The sequence below is a fragment of the Haliotis cracherodii genome, unplaced genomic scaffold, assembly GCF_022045235.1.
Source record: "Haliotis cracherodii isolate W230 unplaced genomic scaffold, xgHalCrac1.p SCAF_20, whole genome shotgun sequence".
In the NCBI taxonomy this organism is placed as follows: domain Eukaryota; kingdom Metazoa; phylum Mollusca; class Gastropoda; order Lepetellida; family Haliotidae; genus Haliotis; species Haliotis cracherodii.
In genome coordinates this window covers 12,898,010-12,917,469 of record NW_027266276.1, presented here as the reverse complement: position 1 = coordinate 12,917,469, position 19,460 = coordinate 12,898,010, and the positions used below count along the sequence as shown (strand labels likewise).

Sequence of the window (19,460 nt, the reverse complement as noted above, 5' to 3'; positions counted from 1 at the left end):
AATCTCGATTATCCGTCGGAAGAGATTCCATTGGGCGTAAAAAGCCAAAAAAATACCGATAAAAAACTCATGAAAGTATTTCTGAAAATCAGTGATAACTCCAGGTGTTCGTGTAAATGGTACTGATAACACCCATTTAGTTGTCATTGATTGAAATTATAATCAAAATTTCTCAGATAATATCATGCTTATGATTAAGTCGGAATCGTGCAATCCTCTCTGCTTTTAGCATGTTGGTTTGTTTTATTGCAATGTTTGTTTTCTTTCCAATGCAAATTTTGTGAGTGGCGGATGCTACCCTTTTGTTTTGTTTGTTTGTTCTTTAACACGCAGTTATATTAACACATTCTAGCAATATGACGTCGCTCTGTAAATGATCGAATCTGGACCAGACAATCAAGTGACTGACATTATTAGCATCGATCTACTCAACTGAGTTACCATGACATACATCAACCAAGTCAGCGAGCCTGACCATTCGATCCCATTGGTCGCTCATACGACAAGCATAGTCACATTTTACGGCAATCATGGGTTGCTGAAGACCCGGACCTTCACGGCTAGAATGAACATGATGCTTACCTACCAGAACATGGGTCGCATTGGTAGATTGATTTGAGCAGACTTTCAGTGATCTATTCATGCGATTTTTATTTTGCATGTTACGGGTTTTGGAATCGGAATATAATCGAGACTGGTTATTCTCTGGCCTTACGACAAGCATGGTCACCTAGAAGACCAATTCTAACCGTGTCTTCACGGGTCTGAGATAGTTGTTATGAATATTGACAGGGGTTTGTCGCTTTTATTAATAAAATCATGAACTTCTTGGGCATTTTGCCACCCAAAAGAAATATGTCTTAGTCCTTATGCCGTATCGTGACATGAAGGGTTTGGATACGTCATGTTGTTCAACTGCATCTTTCGTCGTTTAAACTCATTCCGAAATTATAAACTCGCACTTTTAATCAAACGCACTCGAGTAAGCGCTTAGAATGTCCTGTCGCTCGACGTGTCCTATTTCTAAATCCAATAATTCCCACGTTGATGTCGAGTATTATGTGTATTTAAAGACTCAGTGAGAATAATAACTAGGAGTGGAAATAATTCCTTGTCATGAAAACCACTTAGATAATGAATAAATTATTGTGTCAATATAAGGTTGCCCAGTTTACGAGAAAGCAATATATTTTCATGTTTCTTGGGGGGATTTTTATCAGCTTCTGTAGTAACGGTCTTGACGAACGGTGCTCCGGGTTGGTTATTTAAAAAAAAAATCGACTTTCGTTCTCATTATCGAAGTTTCTCTTTTGTCTGAAGTAGGTTAATGATCCAGATTTACGATTTGGAATAAAAGACGAATAGTATTACGATCGCTCACATGTCCTTAACAAGGTATATCATCTCGAGGGGTTTACTATCTGGTACGGATATAGAAAGTCCGCTAGCACACAAACATGTGCAAGATTTGTCAGCGTGCGAGTGAGACATGGCGCAGTTAGCAACAATGTTGTAGCCCTGTCGACCTGAGATCAATGAAAAAGGCAAACCATTGATGAAAGCGATGTTACAGAAAGTGTTTCGTAATGTCAACAAGGTTATAAACGAGTGGTTGATCATGTCATGACTCTTACAGACTAGTGGTTGATAATGTCATCACTCTTACAGACTAGTGGTTGATCATGTCATGACTCTTACAGACTAGTGGTTGATAATGTCATCACTCTTACAGTCCTAGTTGATAATGTCATGACTCTTACAGACGTGGTTGATAATGTCATCACTCTTAAAGACAAGTGGTTGATAATGTCATGACTCTTACAGACTAGTGGTTGATCATGTCATGACTCTTACAGATGAGTGGTTGATAATGTCATGACTCTTACAGACTAGTGGTTGATAATGTCATGACTCTTACAGACTAGTGGTTGATAATGTCATCACTCTTACAGACTAGTAGTTGATAATGTCATCACTCTTACAGACGTGGTTGATAATGTCATGACTCTTACAGACCAGTAGTTGATAATGTCATCACTCTTACAGACTAGTGGTTGATAATGTCATCACTCTTACAGATGAGTGGTTGATAATGTCATCACTCTTACAGACAAGTAATTGATAATGTCATCACTCTTACAGACTAGTGGTTGATAATGCCATCACTCTTACAGACTAGTTGTTGATAATGTCATCACTCTTACAGACTAGTGTCATGTATGTTGCACGCATGTTATTGACAGATACGTGTACATTTCAGGAGGTTTTTCGAGGACGGCCTGATGTGTCATGTATGTTGCACGCATGTTATTGACAGATACGTGTACATTTCAGGAGGCGTGCAACAGTTCGCTGGGGGACAGTCTGATGTGGCCTCAACGAGGCATTCAGAGTCAGGAGGAATGTCTGGCGAAATTGGGGGATGCTGCATTTCCCAATGACGGAGGTGAGTCGAGTTTGATTTCATAAGTACACTGTCAGTTAGACAGTCAGCTTCACGTAGACGAATATTGTTCATTAGTTGTTGTTACGGGCGTGTCCGTGCAGTAATGAAAACGATGGAATCCTGCTAAATATAAAGTAGAGTACGTAAGCTTTACGGCTGCATAATTCTCGCTGGGCATGACGTAATTCTAAGACAACGTAATCCTTTGTGGGGTATAAGGTAGTTCTGAGTCGGCGTAATCCTTTCGTAATTCTCTACGTAATTCTGAGACTATGTAATGGTCGTGGGTATAAGGTAGTTCTGAGACGGCGTAATCCTTTCGTAATTCTATACGTAATTCTGAGACTGTGTAATGGTTGTGGGGTATTAGGTAGTTCTGAGACTGCGTAATCCTTTCGTAATTCTGAGACTGTGTAATGGTTGTGTGGTATAAGGTAGTTCTGAAACTGCGTAATCCTTTCGTAATTCTATACGTAATTCTGAGACTGTGTAATGGTTGTGTGGTATTAGGTAGTTCTGAGACTGAGTAAATCCTTTCGTAATTCTATACGTAATTCTGAGACTGTGTAATGGTTGTGTGGTATTAGGTAGTTCTGAGACTGCGTAATCCTTTCATAATTCTCTACGTAATTCTGAGACTATAATGTTTGTTGGGCATAAAGTAGTTTCTGAGACTGCGTAATCCTTTCGTAATTCTGTACGTAATTCTGAGACTATGTTATGGTTGTGGTTATAAGGTAGTTCTGAGATTGTATAATCCTGTGGGGGTATGAATGTAACTCTGAGACTGCGTTGTCTTCGTAGCTCATTCAGGTAACTGCGATTGAGTAATGTTTTTTGGACCTATTTATAACTCTGAGACTGCGTAATAGTATTTGGGAATGTATTTAGTTATGAGACTGCGTAATCGTTATTGAGAATGTACATAGTTATAAGACTGCGTAATCGTTATTGGGAATGTACGTAGTTATAAGACTGCGTAATCGTTATTGAGAATGTACGTAGTTATAAGACTGCGTAATCGGTATTGAAAATGTACGTAGTTATAAGACTGCACAATCGTTATTGGACATTTTCGCAATTCTGTGACTACGTAATCGTTGTGGAATATGAAGGTATTTATACGGTTATAACGAACTTACAGGGACCACACATGCATGTTAGTTAGTTATAACCATAGTTCCATATAAGCATATGCACAGAATATGCATAACAATTGTCGGGACCAAACAATAAGTTCGTTATGCCCGTCACTTCTTTATATTAAGCATGTTTGTTATAAACGTAATTTACTGTATCTTGTTTACATAATGTCTACAGAGGGATACTTAATAACAACACGACAGTATTACTTGAGTTGATTGGAGTTGATTTGAATGTCCCCCTGGATAATGCGGACACTGTACAAACTAAACATTGTCAAATAGGGAAGCACGCCACCACCTTGCTGTATTGTTTAATCCTTCTCGTGACAACATTGGCGCCTCTGAGTCGTCCCTTTTAGTTCGTAATTGACAAAAAGTAGTACGGAAGACATCAATGAGTGGCGTAAGAGTCATGCAACCCTGGATAAATAGCACGTTGTCAGTATGGTTATAATAGAAAGGGATACAGAAAAGCTGTTAGATTATGGAAAACAGCGAAGGATGTCATTCTCGTCGTATCGATCCACGCTTCCTTCTTAATCTCCATGTAATGTTGTTGCTCCAAGACCGCGTCTTCGAGTATATTGGATGATCTTCTGTCAAAACGGATTGCAAAAAGTTCGTCTTGTTTATCCAAATGCTTCCTGATGGTTCAACTACATGATGTTAGGGGAGGATATTGAAGTGTGTGTGTGTGTGTGTGTGTGTGTGTGTGTGTGTGTGTGTGTGTGTGTGTGTGTGTGTGTGTGTGTGTGTGTGTGTGTGTGTGTTGCTTGATTGTGTGTTTGTGTGTGTGTGTGTTGCTATTGTGTTTGTGCTTTTGTGTGTGTGTTGCTTTTTGTGTGTGTTGCTTTTGTGTGTGTGTGTGTGTGTGTGTGTGTGTGTGTGTGTGTGTGTGTGTGTGTGTGTGTGTGTGTGTGTGTGTGTGTGTGTGTGTGTGTGTGTGTGCTTTTTTTGTGTGTGTGTTTGAACATGATTGGCATTGGGAAGTTGAAAGGATATGAAGACTAAAACTTCATTAATCCGAGCAAGCGGGGTGATGGGTCTTTCTTTCAAAATATTTTGTATTCCAGAAAATGCCTGCCATCATTAATTGTTCACAAGACATGATGTCCTGAACCGAACATTTATTATACTTGTCTTCCCAATGTTTGTTTCCTCCTTGTTGAATAAAAATGGTATCTCTTGAAGTAACGGCATAAAAAATATATTCTGTCTCCAACAAAAAATGTAGGCTGGTCAGAATATGAAATGGTCAGGCACCATGTTAGGATGACTGGTGTGAACCCTTAAGGAAACATCAATTAAATGGCTTGGTGGTATTTGTTGTGGCCACGGGCGATGACCACGGATTCAGACGCGTGGAGATCTGGGTTTGAATTGGTCTTCAGCATCCCACGCTTGCCGTAAAGGCGACTCTGCTTGTCGTAAGAGGCGACTAACGGGATCGGATGGTCAGACCCGCTTGCTACATGTCATCGTATCCCAGTTGATTAGATCGATGCCCATGGTGTCAATTACTGGGTCGTCTGGTCCAGACTCGATTATTTACAGACCGCATTCATAAAGCTGGAATATTGCTGAGTGGGGCGTTAAACAACAAACAAACAAAAGTCAAAAACAAAGTAATAACAAACTAATATTCTAACAATGATCACAATAATCAAGGGCACGGATACAACGCTAAGATTACCCTTTCGTCCCAGACAGACATCTTGAGGCGTTAATAAATCTGAAGGTAATCGATAATCCGTTGACTAGGCGGCAGTTAATCAATATTAAGAGTAGCAATCTCCTGATCAGTATCAGACATCTGGGCTTACTGCGAAAGGTTGATTCACAAATCAAATACTGCCTCAAACGATTATTAGTTAATATATAACGTCAGGCCAAAGAATAACCAGTCTCGATTATCTTCCCATTCCAAAAGGCGTAAAATGCAAAATAAAAATTGCATGTCTGCATTGAATAGATCACTTAAAGTATGGTCAAATCAATCGATCAGTGCGACCCATGTTCGGGTAGGAAATCATCATGTCCATTCTACCCGTGAAGGTCCGGGTAGAATTGGTCTTCAGCAACCCATGCTTGCCGTAAAAGGTGACTGTGCTTGTTGTAAGAGGCGACTAACGGGATCGGGTGGACTTGGTTGATGCATGTCATCGTATCTCGTATGGATGCTCATAACTTCAATCACTGGATTGTCTGGTCCAGACTCGATTATTTACAGACCGCCGTCGGATATCTGGAATATTGCTGAGTGCGGCGTTAAACGAAATATGATGTTTCCCTCATTACGTGACGGGGCAAGGAGATATTGTCCCACCGTGACTCGATGTCAGAAACATGGTATTTTACGTGACACATGAAATATTCTCTATTTATATTACGTCAACGTCAAAGAATAACCAGTTTATTGACAAACCGATTCCACTGGACGTAACAGGAAAAATAGTAGAACAAATAATATGAATGGATCTCTGAAAATCAGTGATGACACCACGTGTTCAAAGAACGGAAGGACATTTTAAAATATGACATTATTTGTTGTCTGTTCGAACTTGTTTGGAATAAAATAAGATTAAGAAGTAACGCCTAAAAAGGGGAAAAGTCGATGAAAAAACTGTTCCTAAATTTCCAACAGCTGTCGTATCGCAATAGGCCAGTATCTTGCGTCCACTATACACTCCTAATGTCCGTAGTCTCCTGATTCTCACACTAATGATACCTGTCGCTGACGGCACATTAATCAAAAAGATCACCAGAGTGACAAAAACTGACAAGCACAACATTAACAGTAATTCAGTAATTAGGGGGTCACTTAAACAACAATGTATTTCTGCCATTTTATCAATACGTTTTATCAAGTGCATCTGCCTTTGTTGACGATTTGCTTTTATCGCCAGTCTATAATCAGTCATGGAACACCCTGGGGTCGCCATAGAGTTGTTCGTTTTGCACTTAAACTACGATAGAAAATGCAAACAACGGAGCTATCGAGTTAACACAGTGTGTAGCGTTACAAGAATTAGGGGACAGTGGTAACAGGAAGTATTCATCACTGTCTGGTTATGTAGAACGCTGAACTACGTGTTTTATGTAACAAGGTGTTTTTTTACAATTTTTACCAATTGAAACCTTTTTTAGTATAAAAAATAAGAAATAAGGTTTGCTCTACCCTCATGTATAGTGTAATCAAGTATAGTTTTGTCCTGAACTATTATAGTTAAAGCACAAGGACGTAAGGATAAAGTACAGTCGGCGCCTTTGATCTTTAGCTAAGCATCTTAGAATATATATATATATATATATATATATATATATATATATATATATATATATATATATATATATATATATATATATGTTTCTACATACATACATACATACATACATACATACATACATACATGGGGCGGCCGGGTAGCCTAGTGGCTAAAGGGTTCGCTCGTCACGCCGAAGACTCGGGTTCGATTCCCGACATGGGTACAATGGGTGAAGCCCATTTCTGGTGTCCCCCGCCGTGATATTGCTGGAATATTGCTAAAAGCGGCGTAAAACCATACTCACTAACTCACTAACTCACTAACTCACTCACTCACTCACATGCACTGGGGAGATGGGGGAAACTCCCCGATCTTGTTTGATTGATGGCTCGTCTGATTGCTTCTTGGAATTTGCGCTTCCAGTTGTAAACGTTTGTAAAGAGGAATTTAGTTTGTTGCTAGGAGATGGATTGTTGGGATTGTTGAAAATGTATATGATTATAAATGTAATGCATGTTTTCCAACCCTGGCATCCCCCTGATGAAGGGAGACGAAGTAGCCCTGAAACTTTGTGTAAAATAAAACATGTAAAATATGTAAAATTTATGTAAAGTAAAAAGGTTGGTACCCATCACAATACTCCGTGTCTGACATGCAATTTCTAATTGCCAATGCAAAATCTCAACGTCCTAATGGACATTATGATATCTCTGCCCCTGAAAAGATCCTGATGACCCAAACCAGACAACACCCCCGATTATCCAGTTTATTTTATCTCCATTGCATTATAGTTACCGTTGGCCCATTCGCTATCGTAGCTTTAATTAATAATTAATAAGCTATAACTTTACGCTAAGAATAGCCATCCAATCAAATCAACCTCATGAGCGAGAGAAATGTTGCGCGAAGGTCCGGCTATGTATCATATTAGAATGTAGAATAATACCCACGATTATCGAGGATGAAAAGGCAGGTACCCCGTCACATTTCAGGTGCCGTCTTCGTGCTTCAATATGGTGTAAGGGAGTACATGTAATTGATCTTAATTTAAACTTAAGTGAGTGAATGAGTGAGTGAAACATAATCGGAGCGAACCAGGATTCGAACCCACATAGGTTTCTGGCGCGTCCAAGGGACGCAACCCTGCAAAGCGAATTGCGGTGCATCATACGATTGGCCACGTGCAGTGAAGAGAGTGGTAAACATTTCAAGGTTATCAAGATCAAAATATACACCAGACAGTATTCAGCGTACAGTAATGATAGATAATTTCCCGAAATACATAATGAACACTGCACACGCGAGCGTTTATTTCTTTTGATGTGAATACCTTCGTTAGGATAATCATTTTCATGAATGGCTGCAAGCAATCATTTTCCTCAGCACGAAACACGCAACTATCTTTAGGCGTAATCATTCCAGAGCGAAGACGTAGAGTTGGTACATGGCTGACAACGCATTCATGGCAACTGATCTCTGATGTCTTGTAAACGTACTATGTGATAGAAACTTCATGTATAATGGACTCGTGAAGATCTGGGTTAGCATTGGTCTTTAGCAACCCATGTTTGTCGTAAGAGGCTACAAACGAGATCGGATGGTCAGGCTCCCTGACCAAAGACAAAATAAAATGACATGTACTTATATTAAATAATACGCATAAAAAAATAAAACAGACTTGTATAACATAATGACACACATGGTCCTGTGGTACAGCGCACGGTCCACAGGGTAAGAATATAGATCCACAGCAACCCTGCTTGTACTAAGTGGTGAATAAATGGATCTGGTTGGTCAGGCTCAGTGACTTGGCTGATTGCATGTAATCGTATCCAAATTGCGTAGATCGATGTTCGTGATGTCAATCACTGGATTATCCGGTCTAGATATTTAGTATTTTTGTGCCAGTTTGTCAATCAGATTACTGTACATGTAGTGCCGAGGGCCGTTTTGATTTGCATAAAGGCAGCTACCGCTGAGCGATCTTACTATTGCAACGATAGGCATATTATTTCAACAATACAACTATTTCGACAATACGATCATTACGACTACTAATATGCCACTACGACTATTACGATCAAAACAAATTTTACAATATGATTCAGTGACACATTACCATTTTTACCAACTGAAACTATTACGACAATACAATTTGGACGACAACAGTAATATTGTCATTTACAACTATTACGACTTCTAAAACAAGAAGACTATTACGACAATACGATTTTGACAATACAACTATAACGACAATACGATATTGACAATACAACTATAACTACAATACGATATTGACAATACAACTATAGCGACAATACGATATTGATAATACAACTATAGCGACAATACGATATTGATAATACAACTATAACGACAATACGATATTGATAATACAACTATAACGACAGTATGACAATATGACCGCAACGAGGGTACGAGTTTTACAGCTACATGTATTCGAGTTTTATCACAAACTGGCAATAACGACAATAAGGTTGTTACACGATTGGAAGGATCAACCATCAAGATAGCATAGGGCATGAGTCATATCGCGAATATTCCTTCAATAAGGTTTTTCTTGAAACTAAAGCTACAGGAAATGTAACAATTCACCTGAAATAAATTTGCTGAAATTCATGTTTTAGACCAGATAAGTGACTCCTTGAAGGTTGGGTTTGAATATTTTTATTCAATGAAATTTGTGGATGCGCAAGATCTTCAACCGACAGTACTGAGAAGTTCTGTGAATAACGACCCATCAGGCTGATGCTGGTGGGATTAGAATGGGATTATAGGATCCGAATAGTTCCATTGAAAAGAAAATTATGATAAAAATGGAACAGGTGCACAGGTTGAAACGAGTTGAAAGTATCGGAACTGTTAAGTGTGTGGTATCCAGGAGAAGATGAAGATGGTGATGAGGGAAACGATGCATGTGATGTGAGGAAGTCAGGGGAAGAGGAAGAAGATGTGAAGATATATCAAAACATCAGCGCCAAGGGGTATATTTAGTCGCATCTCTCTGGTGTGAGCTCTAGGAAGAGACGGGGCGGTCGGGTAGCCTGGTGGTTAAAGCGTTCGCTTGTCACGCCGAAGACTCGGGTTCGATTCCCGACATGGGTACCATGTGTGAAGCCCATTTCTAGTGTCCCCCGCCGTGATATTGCTGGAATATTGCTAAAAAGGCGTAAAACCTTACTCACTCACTCACTCACTCTAGGAAGCGACAAATTCAAGATACGCATGAGATATATTTTACTTTTCAGTGTCGATGGGATGGGTTAACATAGTCGTCAAAGGCGTGGCGTTTCAAAGAACGCGTCCTGATTAACCAATGTGCATATTTTAGAATTAGGGGTACCACGTAATCATACTTTGTGTGTAGGCGAATTTCGGATTAACAGGGATTCCGGGTAAACGAGGTCAAGATTTACGAGTTTTCACTGTATTCTCTGTTTGGTTATAATGTTAATATTCTTATAAGGGATTGGATGATTCTTTGCTATTGACACCAAACGCCACTCGTCTCAATGCAACTTGACACGTTTAGGTAATCGGAGATGATATGCCTCTCAATCTCCCCTTAATTCTTCATTTTTTCCAATGTCGCATTCTTGTGTCATGACAGGCTTCCGGGGACAGTCACGTTGTCTGTTTCGTGTCTATAACATTGTCCTTCTTAATAACCTCCAACGATACACCGACTGCTATGGAGGCGGTAGCCTATATAGGTATGGCATGTGTTATGTACACGTGCACATTGCAGAAGTCACACACTCAATTTCACCCGTATCCCTATGCTAACCAATTAACATTGACTGGGCGTAGGCGCTAAAGAGCTGAGCTATTTTGTGTGGAAATATCATCATTACCCTTTCGTGTTTGATTTTTACAAAAGACCGCCTCCCTGGTATGCTGGATAGAACTTGTTACCCTGCCTGGCTTTCGTCATTGGGGGCTAAAACAAGGACTGGTCGGCTCGGAGTCAGTATAATGTGTTTGATTGGGGTATTCATTGTTAAACTGCGGCATGGTATCTCGCTGGGCTAGCATTATAAACACGGCATCAGCCCGGACTAGTACAAGCAGGCACACGCACGCACGCACGCACGCACGCACGCACGCACGCACACACACACACACACGCATATATATATTTATATATATGTACAGGTACATGCACGTATCTATATAAGTGCAATAATCTTGTACGCATCGCTAAACCTCATTTCACCCCACCTCATCCACCTCTTACCCATCTCTTTCGACAAGACCTATGTTCAAGGAAAGGATATGGTAAATATATCATTAGTAGACGCTTAATCATATTGATCTTATTTGACATTCACTGCCAATAAAAATGGGCCGACTGCGTGATCTTTCGACATTTGGGAAGCGGTGACTTCAGACACATTGTACTGCATTCCCTGCGTTCACTGCTGCCTATTGTTAGTATTGTTATTATTACTTGGGTGGCCCAGTCGTCCAAGGGACCGCAATTAGTTCTGCAGAGTTGCGTCCTTTGGGCACGCCAGAAACATAGGGCCCAAAACGATAAGGAAACCTGCATCACTTAGGGATGTCCTCCCACATTAAACTGATACGCCGTGATATAACTGGAATACTGTAAACTCACTCACTCACTCACTCACTCACTCACTCACTCACTCACTCACTCACCCATCCACCCACCCACCCACTCACTCACTCACTCACTCACACACTCACGTATTCACTATTGCTTGCTGTTATTTATATCTTCGGATATACCCTGTCAACACTTGGTATTCGCGCTATGGTGTGGTCTGTTTAGTTCACATAATCGGGGTGAACCGGGATTCGAACCCACAATCACCACCCGTGCCCCAGAACTAGATATAGACGTTGATCTTCACCCATCACAGGGGCAGTCGGCACAGAAGAACTTGCACATTTGCGAAATAGCGTTTATCATTACTTTTGTAATGTTACAAGACTTGTGTTTGTTGGTCGAATAAAGATTCGTTGGTGAAAATGAAACGATCTATTTATATCGTTCAATAAAGCGGTCAACTGGCCAACCCCTTTCCACTGATTTACCCACCTGAACTAAAAAAAAAGCAGACCAGCGAGACAGCCTCGTCTGTTTCATATTTATATCAAAGCAGAAACTCTCCACAAGACTGTAGTACAAGAGGGATGACGTCAACTTCCCAACAGTCAACGTTTCCTATATATCGGTCGATATTCCAGAGGTTCCATCCTTGGTTTCTACATTTCATAACCTTTGAGGTACAATCGAGCATGCTCTTTCTTTGAAAATTTCAAAGAACGCCATACGACTCTTCCTTAAATGTTGTTTGATAAGGGTTACAACATTCAAGGCAACAGTAAAGCTCTTAAATGTGTTTTTGTGGTAGACATGTGGAGGATAGTTCAAAACTTGACGCATCATTGACCAAAATGATTCTGGGGCAGGTCCCTACTGTAACTTGTACCATACAATCCCGTGACTTTTATAAATAATAATTGACGTGACTTTGCATGTGTTTGTGACGGGTATCACCGGTTGGGCGAGATACGCTCCCCATTTTGCGAACACCGAGTATCATCGATATTTGATAGTGTTTCATAACCGCGTCCATATGTGTATCATACCATTATTTTAGACCTTTACTGACGGACTTTGTGCCCATGTTTGTGTTCTGGTCGCCCACGATCTGTCAGAGAGAACACGTACCTGCCTAACACTTCTTGTTAGATATAGATCGCAAAATATCCCTCAGACAACACGTACAAATGTTATACGTACACAAGATAAACAATTAAATCAGTCATGTTTACTGGGACTTTAAATGTCATTGAAACATTCTCGAGACAGCTTGTTAAATGTTGTAATCGTGTAAAAACTAAGGCCCGTGGAGACATAACAGACCGCTAACCACTGTCACGAAGCTTTGGCGTGGAACAAAGCTCGTCAACTATTGTTGGCTTTGTTTTATATCAAATATTTGTGCACGTGGGCGGGAACTAAATGTTAAATGTCATTGCAATGACGGGGGAGTGGCACTTTGAACGAAAACACAATTTTTGGAGCATGCACACGAAATGTATTTGCAACAATTAGTGTTTTAAAGGCCATATTGAAATTTTGATAAGCACATATTGTGTATGTCAAACCCCGTGTCGCGGTTAATTAGAATGAAAATGGACCATATAAGTTTTTGTTATGATATCTATTTTTTTTTAATTTAATTTTACACAGATTCAAAATTCATTGGGTGAATTGTTTATGTTGTGAGCGAGTGAGCGAGCCGCTTTGAACAATATTTCAGTTACATTGTGAACGTGTTTGTGTTCCTATGATATGTTCCGATGAAAGAAAACATGCGATGCAAGATAAAACAGTAAAGATGATTGTTCCAGGGATATGAGAAAAGTTTCCTCAGGCTGAAATACAGGTTGTATAAATGAGAGTGAATACATAATTGTAAAGACAGATGGAAAATTATATTAACAAATGTAAGATATAAAGTAAATCAAATATTTAAGACATGGGAAATATTATCAGTCATGGGTAAATTACATTGATAAATACTACTCAGAAGAAGTAAAAGAACACCCGATTCTTTCATGTTACTACAGTTAATCTGTCGTGGCGTTACAGATGAACTATAGTAATATTAAAGAATGTGTTATTTTTACTTCTTTTGATTACAGACAACGCTGCTTGAAAATCAGTTCATGGATCTGAGAAATACAGACAAGACCAAAACGAGTTTGGACCTGATGAATCAAGAAACGTGGGAATTGAAACCACGATAAAAGGGGTGGACATCGAATGATGTCGTTTCAAATTGACTAGGGCTCGCGTGCCACATGTCTGTATTGAAATTGAATTTGCTCACAGTATATTTAAGGTTGAGATTGATAAATTTGTAAAACAAATGGACCCGTGAAGATCCGGGGTAGAATAGGTTTTCAGCAACCAATCCTTGCCTTAAAAGATGGCTATGCTTGTCGTAAGAGGCGATTAATGGGATCGGGTGGTCAGGCTCGCTGACTATGTTGATGCATGTCATCGTTTCCCAATTGCGTTGATTGATGCTCATGATGTCAATCCCTGGACAAAGCAAACAGAGCAAAATAAAACAATAATTTATTGTAATTATTTAAGATAACATAAAGTAATAGATTCATTAACAATAAGCTCAAATTCACTATGCACACATTTACAACTCATTTCTGGATCTTGTTTGTGGAATTTTCAATGTTTGTGAACACTTTCATGGTAGGCCATGGTCGACACAAAGTAGTCTGTCCAAAAAAAAAAATCAAGCAGAGTTGGTGACGGAGAGTAGTTGAATGGGCTTTCGTGTTTGGCAATAGTATCAATATGCATCATTTCCTCTGAAATGACATGTGTTGGAAAACAGTATTAAAGTAATATATACATGTAAGTTCAACATCCTGGATAACGCAATAGCACTGAACACTTCCTTCTACGAAATATCAACGTCCCCTAATTCTTTCAACGCTACAACAAGCCTCTTTGCGTTAAGTCGATAGCAATGTTGTCTGGATTTTCTATTGTAGATTAAGTCCAAAACTAACAACTGGATGGAGACTCCACGGTGTTCCGTGGCTGCAAATAGACACTGACGTTAAAAGCAAATCATAAAGAAAGGCAGATGCACCTGATAAAATGTATTGATAAAAAGGTATTAATACATTGATGTTTAAGTGACCACCTCACTACTGTTAATGTTGTGCTTTGATCAGTTTTTCCACTCGGATGATCTCTTTGAGTGATGTCATGTCAACGGAGGGCGTCATTAAATAGTCATTTAATCGAGGAATTGTGTACCCATGGACCATTGCCTTACGGACATTATAGTTTATTGCGGAAGGTGGTATCCGCTTCAGCGAACAGTACAACGGCCAGACATGTCTATCATTGCGATACAACAGCTGTTATAGATTTAGGAAAAGAAATCCCAAATGAATTCACACAGACAAAATAGAATTTCATGTTTTCAAGTGTCGGTACTGATATCAAATAATATGCACATAAAAATAAAACCTTTTATAACATATAGCGCACGGTCCACTGCGTAAGAATATGGATCCTCAGCAGCCTATGCTTGTACAAAGAATCGACTAAATGGATCTGGTTGGTTAGGCTCAGTGACTTGGCTGATTGCATGCCATGGCATCCCAATCGCGTAGCTCAGTGCTCATGTTGTCAATCACTGGATTGTCTGGTGCATACTCGATTATATACAGACCCACGTCGTATCGTTGGAATATTAGTGATTCTTGCGTGAAACAACTAAATTATTATTATTATTATTATTATTATTATTAACAAGCGTTAAACTGCTGACCAGTTAGGTAGCATTGTGGCTTAAGGTCTTACTTGACACGGCTGACCCGTGAAGATCCGGGGTAGAATACGTCTTCAGCAACCCATGCTTGCCATAAAAGGCGACTATGCTTGTCGTAGGAGGCGACTAACGGGAGCGGGTGGTCAGGCTCGCTGACTTGGTTGCTGCATGTCATTGTTTCTCAATTCCGTGGATCGATGCTCATGATATCAATCACTGGATTGTCTGGCCCAGACTCGATTATTTACAGACTTCCGTGAGATAGCTGGAATATTGCGGTGCGGCGTTAAACAACACACAAGCAATCAAACAAACAAACTTGCTACGTCTTCGGTTTCCCACGTGGGTACGATGTGTGATGTGTGAAGCCATATTAATATAAATGCTGGACTATTTATAAACGCTGCTTAAAAGTTTATATATATATATATATATATATATATATATAGAAAGAGACATCTATCAGCGAATGATGAATTCCACACGCAAGTAGTTTCATTGCCGTAATATCCACCTGATGCCAGAGTGCTGTGATTTCTAAATGTCGCAAAGAGATAATGGATTTTCAGTTCATTTTTTCTTTAAATAACGTTATGACTGTACATGTTGATTTATATTTTCGCCAAAGGTGCCCACGCCATCGATCTTGGGCAGTGACACACGTAAACATCACAAGAATAAATCATTTTAAGCCCCTACAGTGCATGATGTACGTTTCTGAGACAGTGGTTTGTAAATGTTGTCACCATGGATACGCAACTCGTGCGTCACGAGCTGAACGATGCTATCCTCCTTCCTTGAACACGAGTCGTGACGCACCCTCCCACGCCCACTCCCCAGACTCCTGACATCATCATCACCATAAAGCGTTGATATTGGACGAGTCAGTGATACGTCTACCGTGTTGTCCTTCACAGAATAGGGCTTGTTCATTAAAGCGACAAAACAATTTCCATAATCTTAAGACATTTGACCGCCTCCGTGGTCTAGTGGTAGAGCGTCCGCCCGGAGAGCGGAAGGTCCGGGGTTCGATCCCCGGCCGCGTCATACCAAAAACGTTAAAAGATGGTACTTGTTGTTACCCTGTCTGGCGCTCAGCATTAAGGGGTTAAAGCAAGGACTGGTCTGCTCGGAGTCAGTATACTGTGTCTGAGTGGGGTATTCATGTTAACTGCGGCATGGCATCTCAGTGGGCTAGCACTATAAATCGGCATCAGTCCGGTCTAGTACAAGCAGCCACACACACACACACACACACACGTGCATGCACGTCGCTATATAAGTGCAATAATCTTGGAAGCGACGTTAAACCCAATTTCACCTCACCTTTCACCTTAAGACATTTCAGCTTAAATCAGACTCCATTGTACATGGACCTCTCAGACGATTTAATAAGCACGTGTTTACGAATCATTATCAAACAAACCACTTCATCAGTTGGCACTACGTCAATGTCTCTGCCGAGATATAAATATATTTTTTATAAAGAACCACGGACTGTGTCTTTAACGACGGCTGCTTTGAACAACACACAGCTGTTTACGTGATCAGGGCTGCGTTTATCGATGAGCTTATCCGGAGGCTCTTCCTCCTTTATACAGCAAATTCGATCAAGTTTGATATTTTGACTATCTGGCACCTATTCAAATAACTTGAACAGCCTCTCGTTAATCCATAATGATTTGTCTGGTCACGACATTCAGCGGACATCACGTGACCTTAACGAAATAAGTTTCACTTCTCTGTAGCCGCTACAGAAATCATTACAAACCACAGTCATTGAATCCTTTTCGTCATTTTACTTACTTAACAACTCGTGTCTTGCTTAGTATGGACCCGTCTCAACAGTGTCCCAGTCTCCCATCAGTCATGCCGGGATTCATATAAATGCAACATTTTGATATAACCGCGGTTTCATTCAAACTGCTTACCATTGACACGGAACAGGATCGACACGTATTTCCGATGTTTCATCCAGTATCAGAAAGCCCGGGGCTTAGACAGGGAGAAATTACTGTTGGGTTAAAGAAAGGTTCTCACGGTGAACATACATCGGCTGAAATGTCACTCCAAACGTGACATATTCGAACTATGTTGACAGATTGGGTCTAGCAGCATTGTACGGCTTAGGCCACTTGAAGTAAATCAGGTTTGTCATCTCCGGTCGAGCATCTCCGGTAACATGAGTCTGAGCCAAAAGTTGTTTTTAAGTTTGCATTCAACCGTCCTAACAAATAAATGCCCTTCGTAATACATGTTTTGGTCAAAGTCACTTTTAAAAACACATTTCTAATTCTCTGTCATTGTTTTGATATTTTACATTTGTGAATTCGGTTTGGAGTTGAAAATCGAAATATTAAAATTTATATTATTCATCTACCTACCATTTATCATAAAGAGCTCTGAGAAACAACATGTCATTTTTGGATGTGGGCTTACATGCAGCTGAATATTAATGTCTGTATTTGAGCGTTATATTTAATGCAAACTTGATTTTCGGCATCATTGCTCAAATATATAAACTGCGGGAAAAAGAAAACAACAAACCCATGTTAGATGGTGGATAAACATGAAACTAACACGACATTGTTTTTCGATTATGTATCTGATACGGGTTTCATAGCGTTGTTACATGATAATAATCACTGGATTGTCTTGTCCAGACTTGATTATTTACAGACCGCCGTCATATAGCTGGAATATTGCTGAGTGCGGCGTTAAACAACCAACCATCCGACCATCCAACCAACCAACATGCATCTCTTCGATGAGTATCTTAAAACTGGTCAGCCTGTAACGTTTTGCAAACTTTCTCATTTTTTTGTCAAATCCATTTTTCAAGTGTATACTTTGTTTTGCCCGGCAGAATATTTCTCTTTATTCACGCCATCCCTAAAATAGTTACTTAAATCGTGTTTGTGGAAATGTGTGAGTTCAATGTCTTTCTATGATATGATTGTTTGCTAGAAGGTATGATTGTCTTAGGAGGCGACTAACGGGATCGGGTGGTCCGGCTCGCTGACTTTGTTGTGCATGTCATCGTATCCCAGTTGCGTGGATCGATGCTCATGATGTCAATCAGTGGATGGTCTGGTCCAGACTCGATTATTTTCGGACCGCCGTCATAGAGACTGGAACATAGCTGAGTGCGGCGTCAAACAACAAACATGTCACTATTGATCGTCCTGTGATCACTTCGAAATATTCCCATGTCAATACACCACATACTGTCATTGAAAGCCGTGTATTTGTACATCTTCAAGGAACACGAACATGCATCTTCACACGCGATGTCTTTATATGAAGAGGCGGTCGGGTAGCCTTGTGGTTAAAGCGTTCACTCGTCACACTGAAGACCCGGTTCCATTCCCGACATGGGTACAATGTTTGAAGACCCTTTCTGGTGTCCCCCAGGGGAATTGCTGGAATATGGCTTAAAGTGGCGTAAAAACATATTCACTCATTCACCTATTTTATTTAAAGGACATTACTCGTGGAAAACTTAGACAGGGGTTCTGTGGCGGCCGCCATCTTTGTGACCTATTTTAAGACTATCCAGACGGGCTAGTCATATGATCGCGACAAGGGATCTGCCACCAGAAGTACATGTTTACGTTTGTTTCTATTGCGATCTTAGACGAAAAAAATATCCTTGTCATTAGCAGAGTTTTTTCGTCTTTTGTTGGTTGGTTCCAAGACCCCGTTTCACAAAGTGATGTTAGCGCTAAGGTGGTCGTAACTCCAATACTTTTATATATGTTTTAAACGTTAAGATCGCTTTGTGGAATGTGCCATAGTTCTTCGCACAAATGGTAGGGGATCAGATACAAGAATAATTCAAGGTCATTCCAAATGGAACGTGTGAAGAATTGACGTTTTAACGTATATTCGCCATTTTCAAAACATTGAACAAATTCCTACAATTTATTTCGCAAAGACATATGTATCAATGAACATAAAACAAGTTTTATTCAGAGACGAAAAGATGTTGAAAAAAGCCACAATACGTTTATTATCTGTCTAAACACATTCTTCCGAGTAGACACTAATCTGTTTGCGCCGCCTGTACCAAATACCATGGGGGTATTAAGCGGATGACCACGACGTGTGAAAAGAATTAAGCTGAGACTGTTCGGTACTCTGGTGAAATATCAAGAGGTGTCAGCTAAACATTCAGGAAAACAGAGCCAAGATTCTGCAAAAACCTCCTTAATCCAGAAGATACCGTTCTTAG

At 40.0% G+C, this 19,460-nt stretch overlaps 1 protein-coding gene across 5 annotated transcripts in view; it reads left to right on the top strand.

Annotated features, from left to right (window-relative positions):
• LOC139470334 (PDF receptor-like) overlaps positions 1 to 19,460 on the top strand; it is a 247,600-nt gene that overhangs the window by 192,067 nt on the left and 36,073 nt on the right. For all 5 annotated transcript variants that reach the window (XM_071252708.1, XM_071252706.1, XM_071252707.1 and 2 more), the window contains one exon: positions 2,335 to 2,446. In XM_071252708.1, the coding sequence (XP_071108809.1) occupies positions 2,335 to 2,446 (112 nt within the window). The remainder of the gene's footprint in view (positions 1 to 2,334; positions 2,447 to 19,460) is intronic.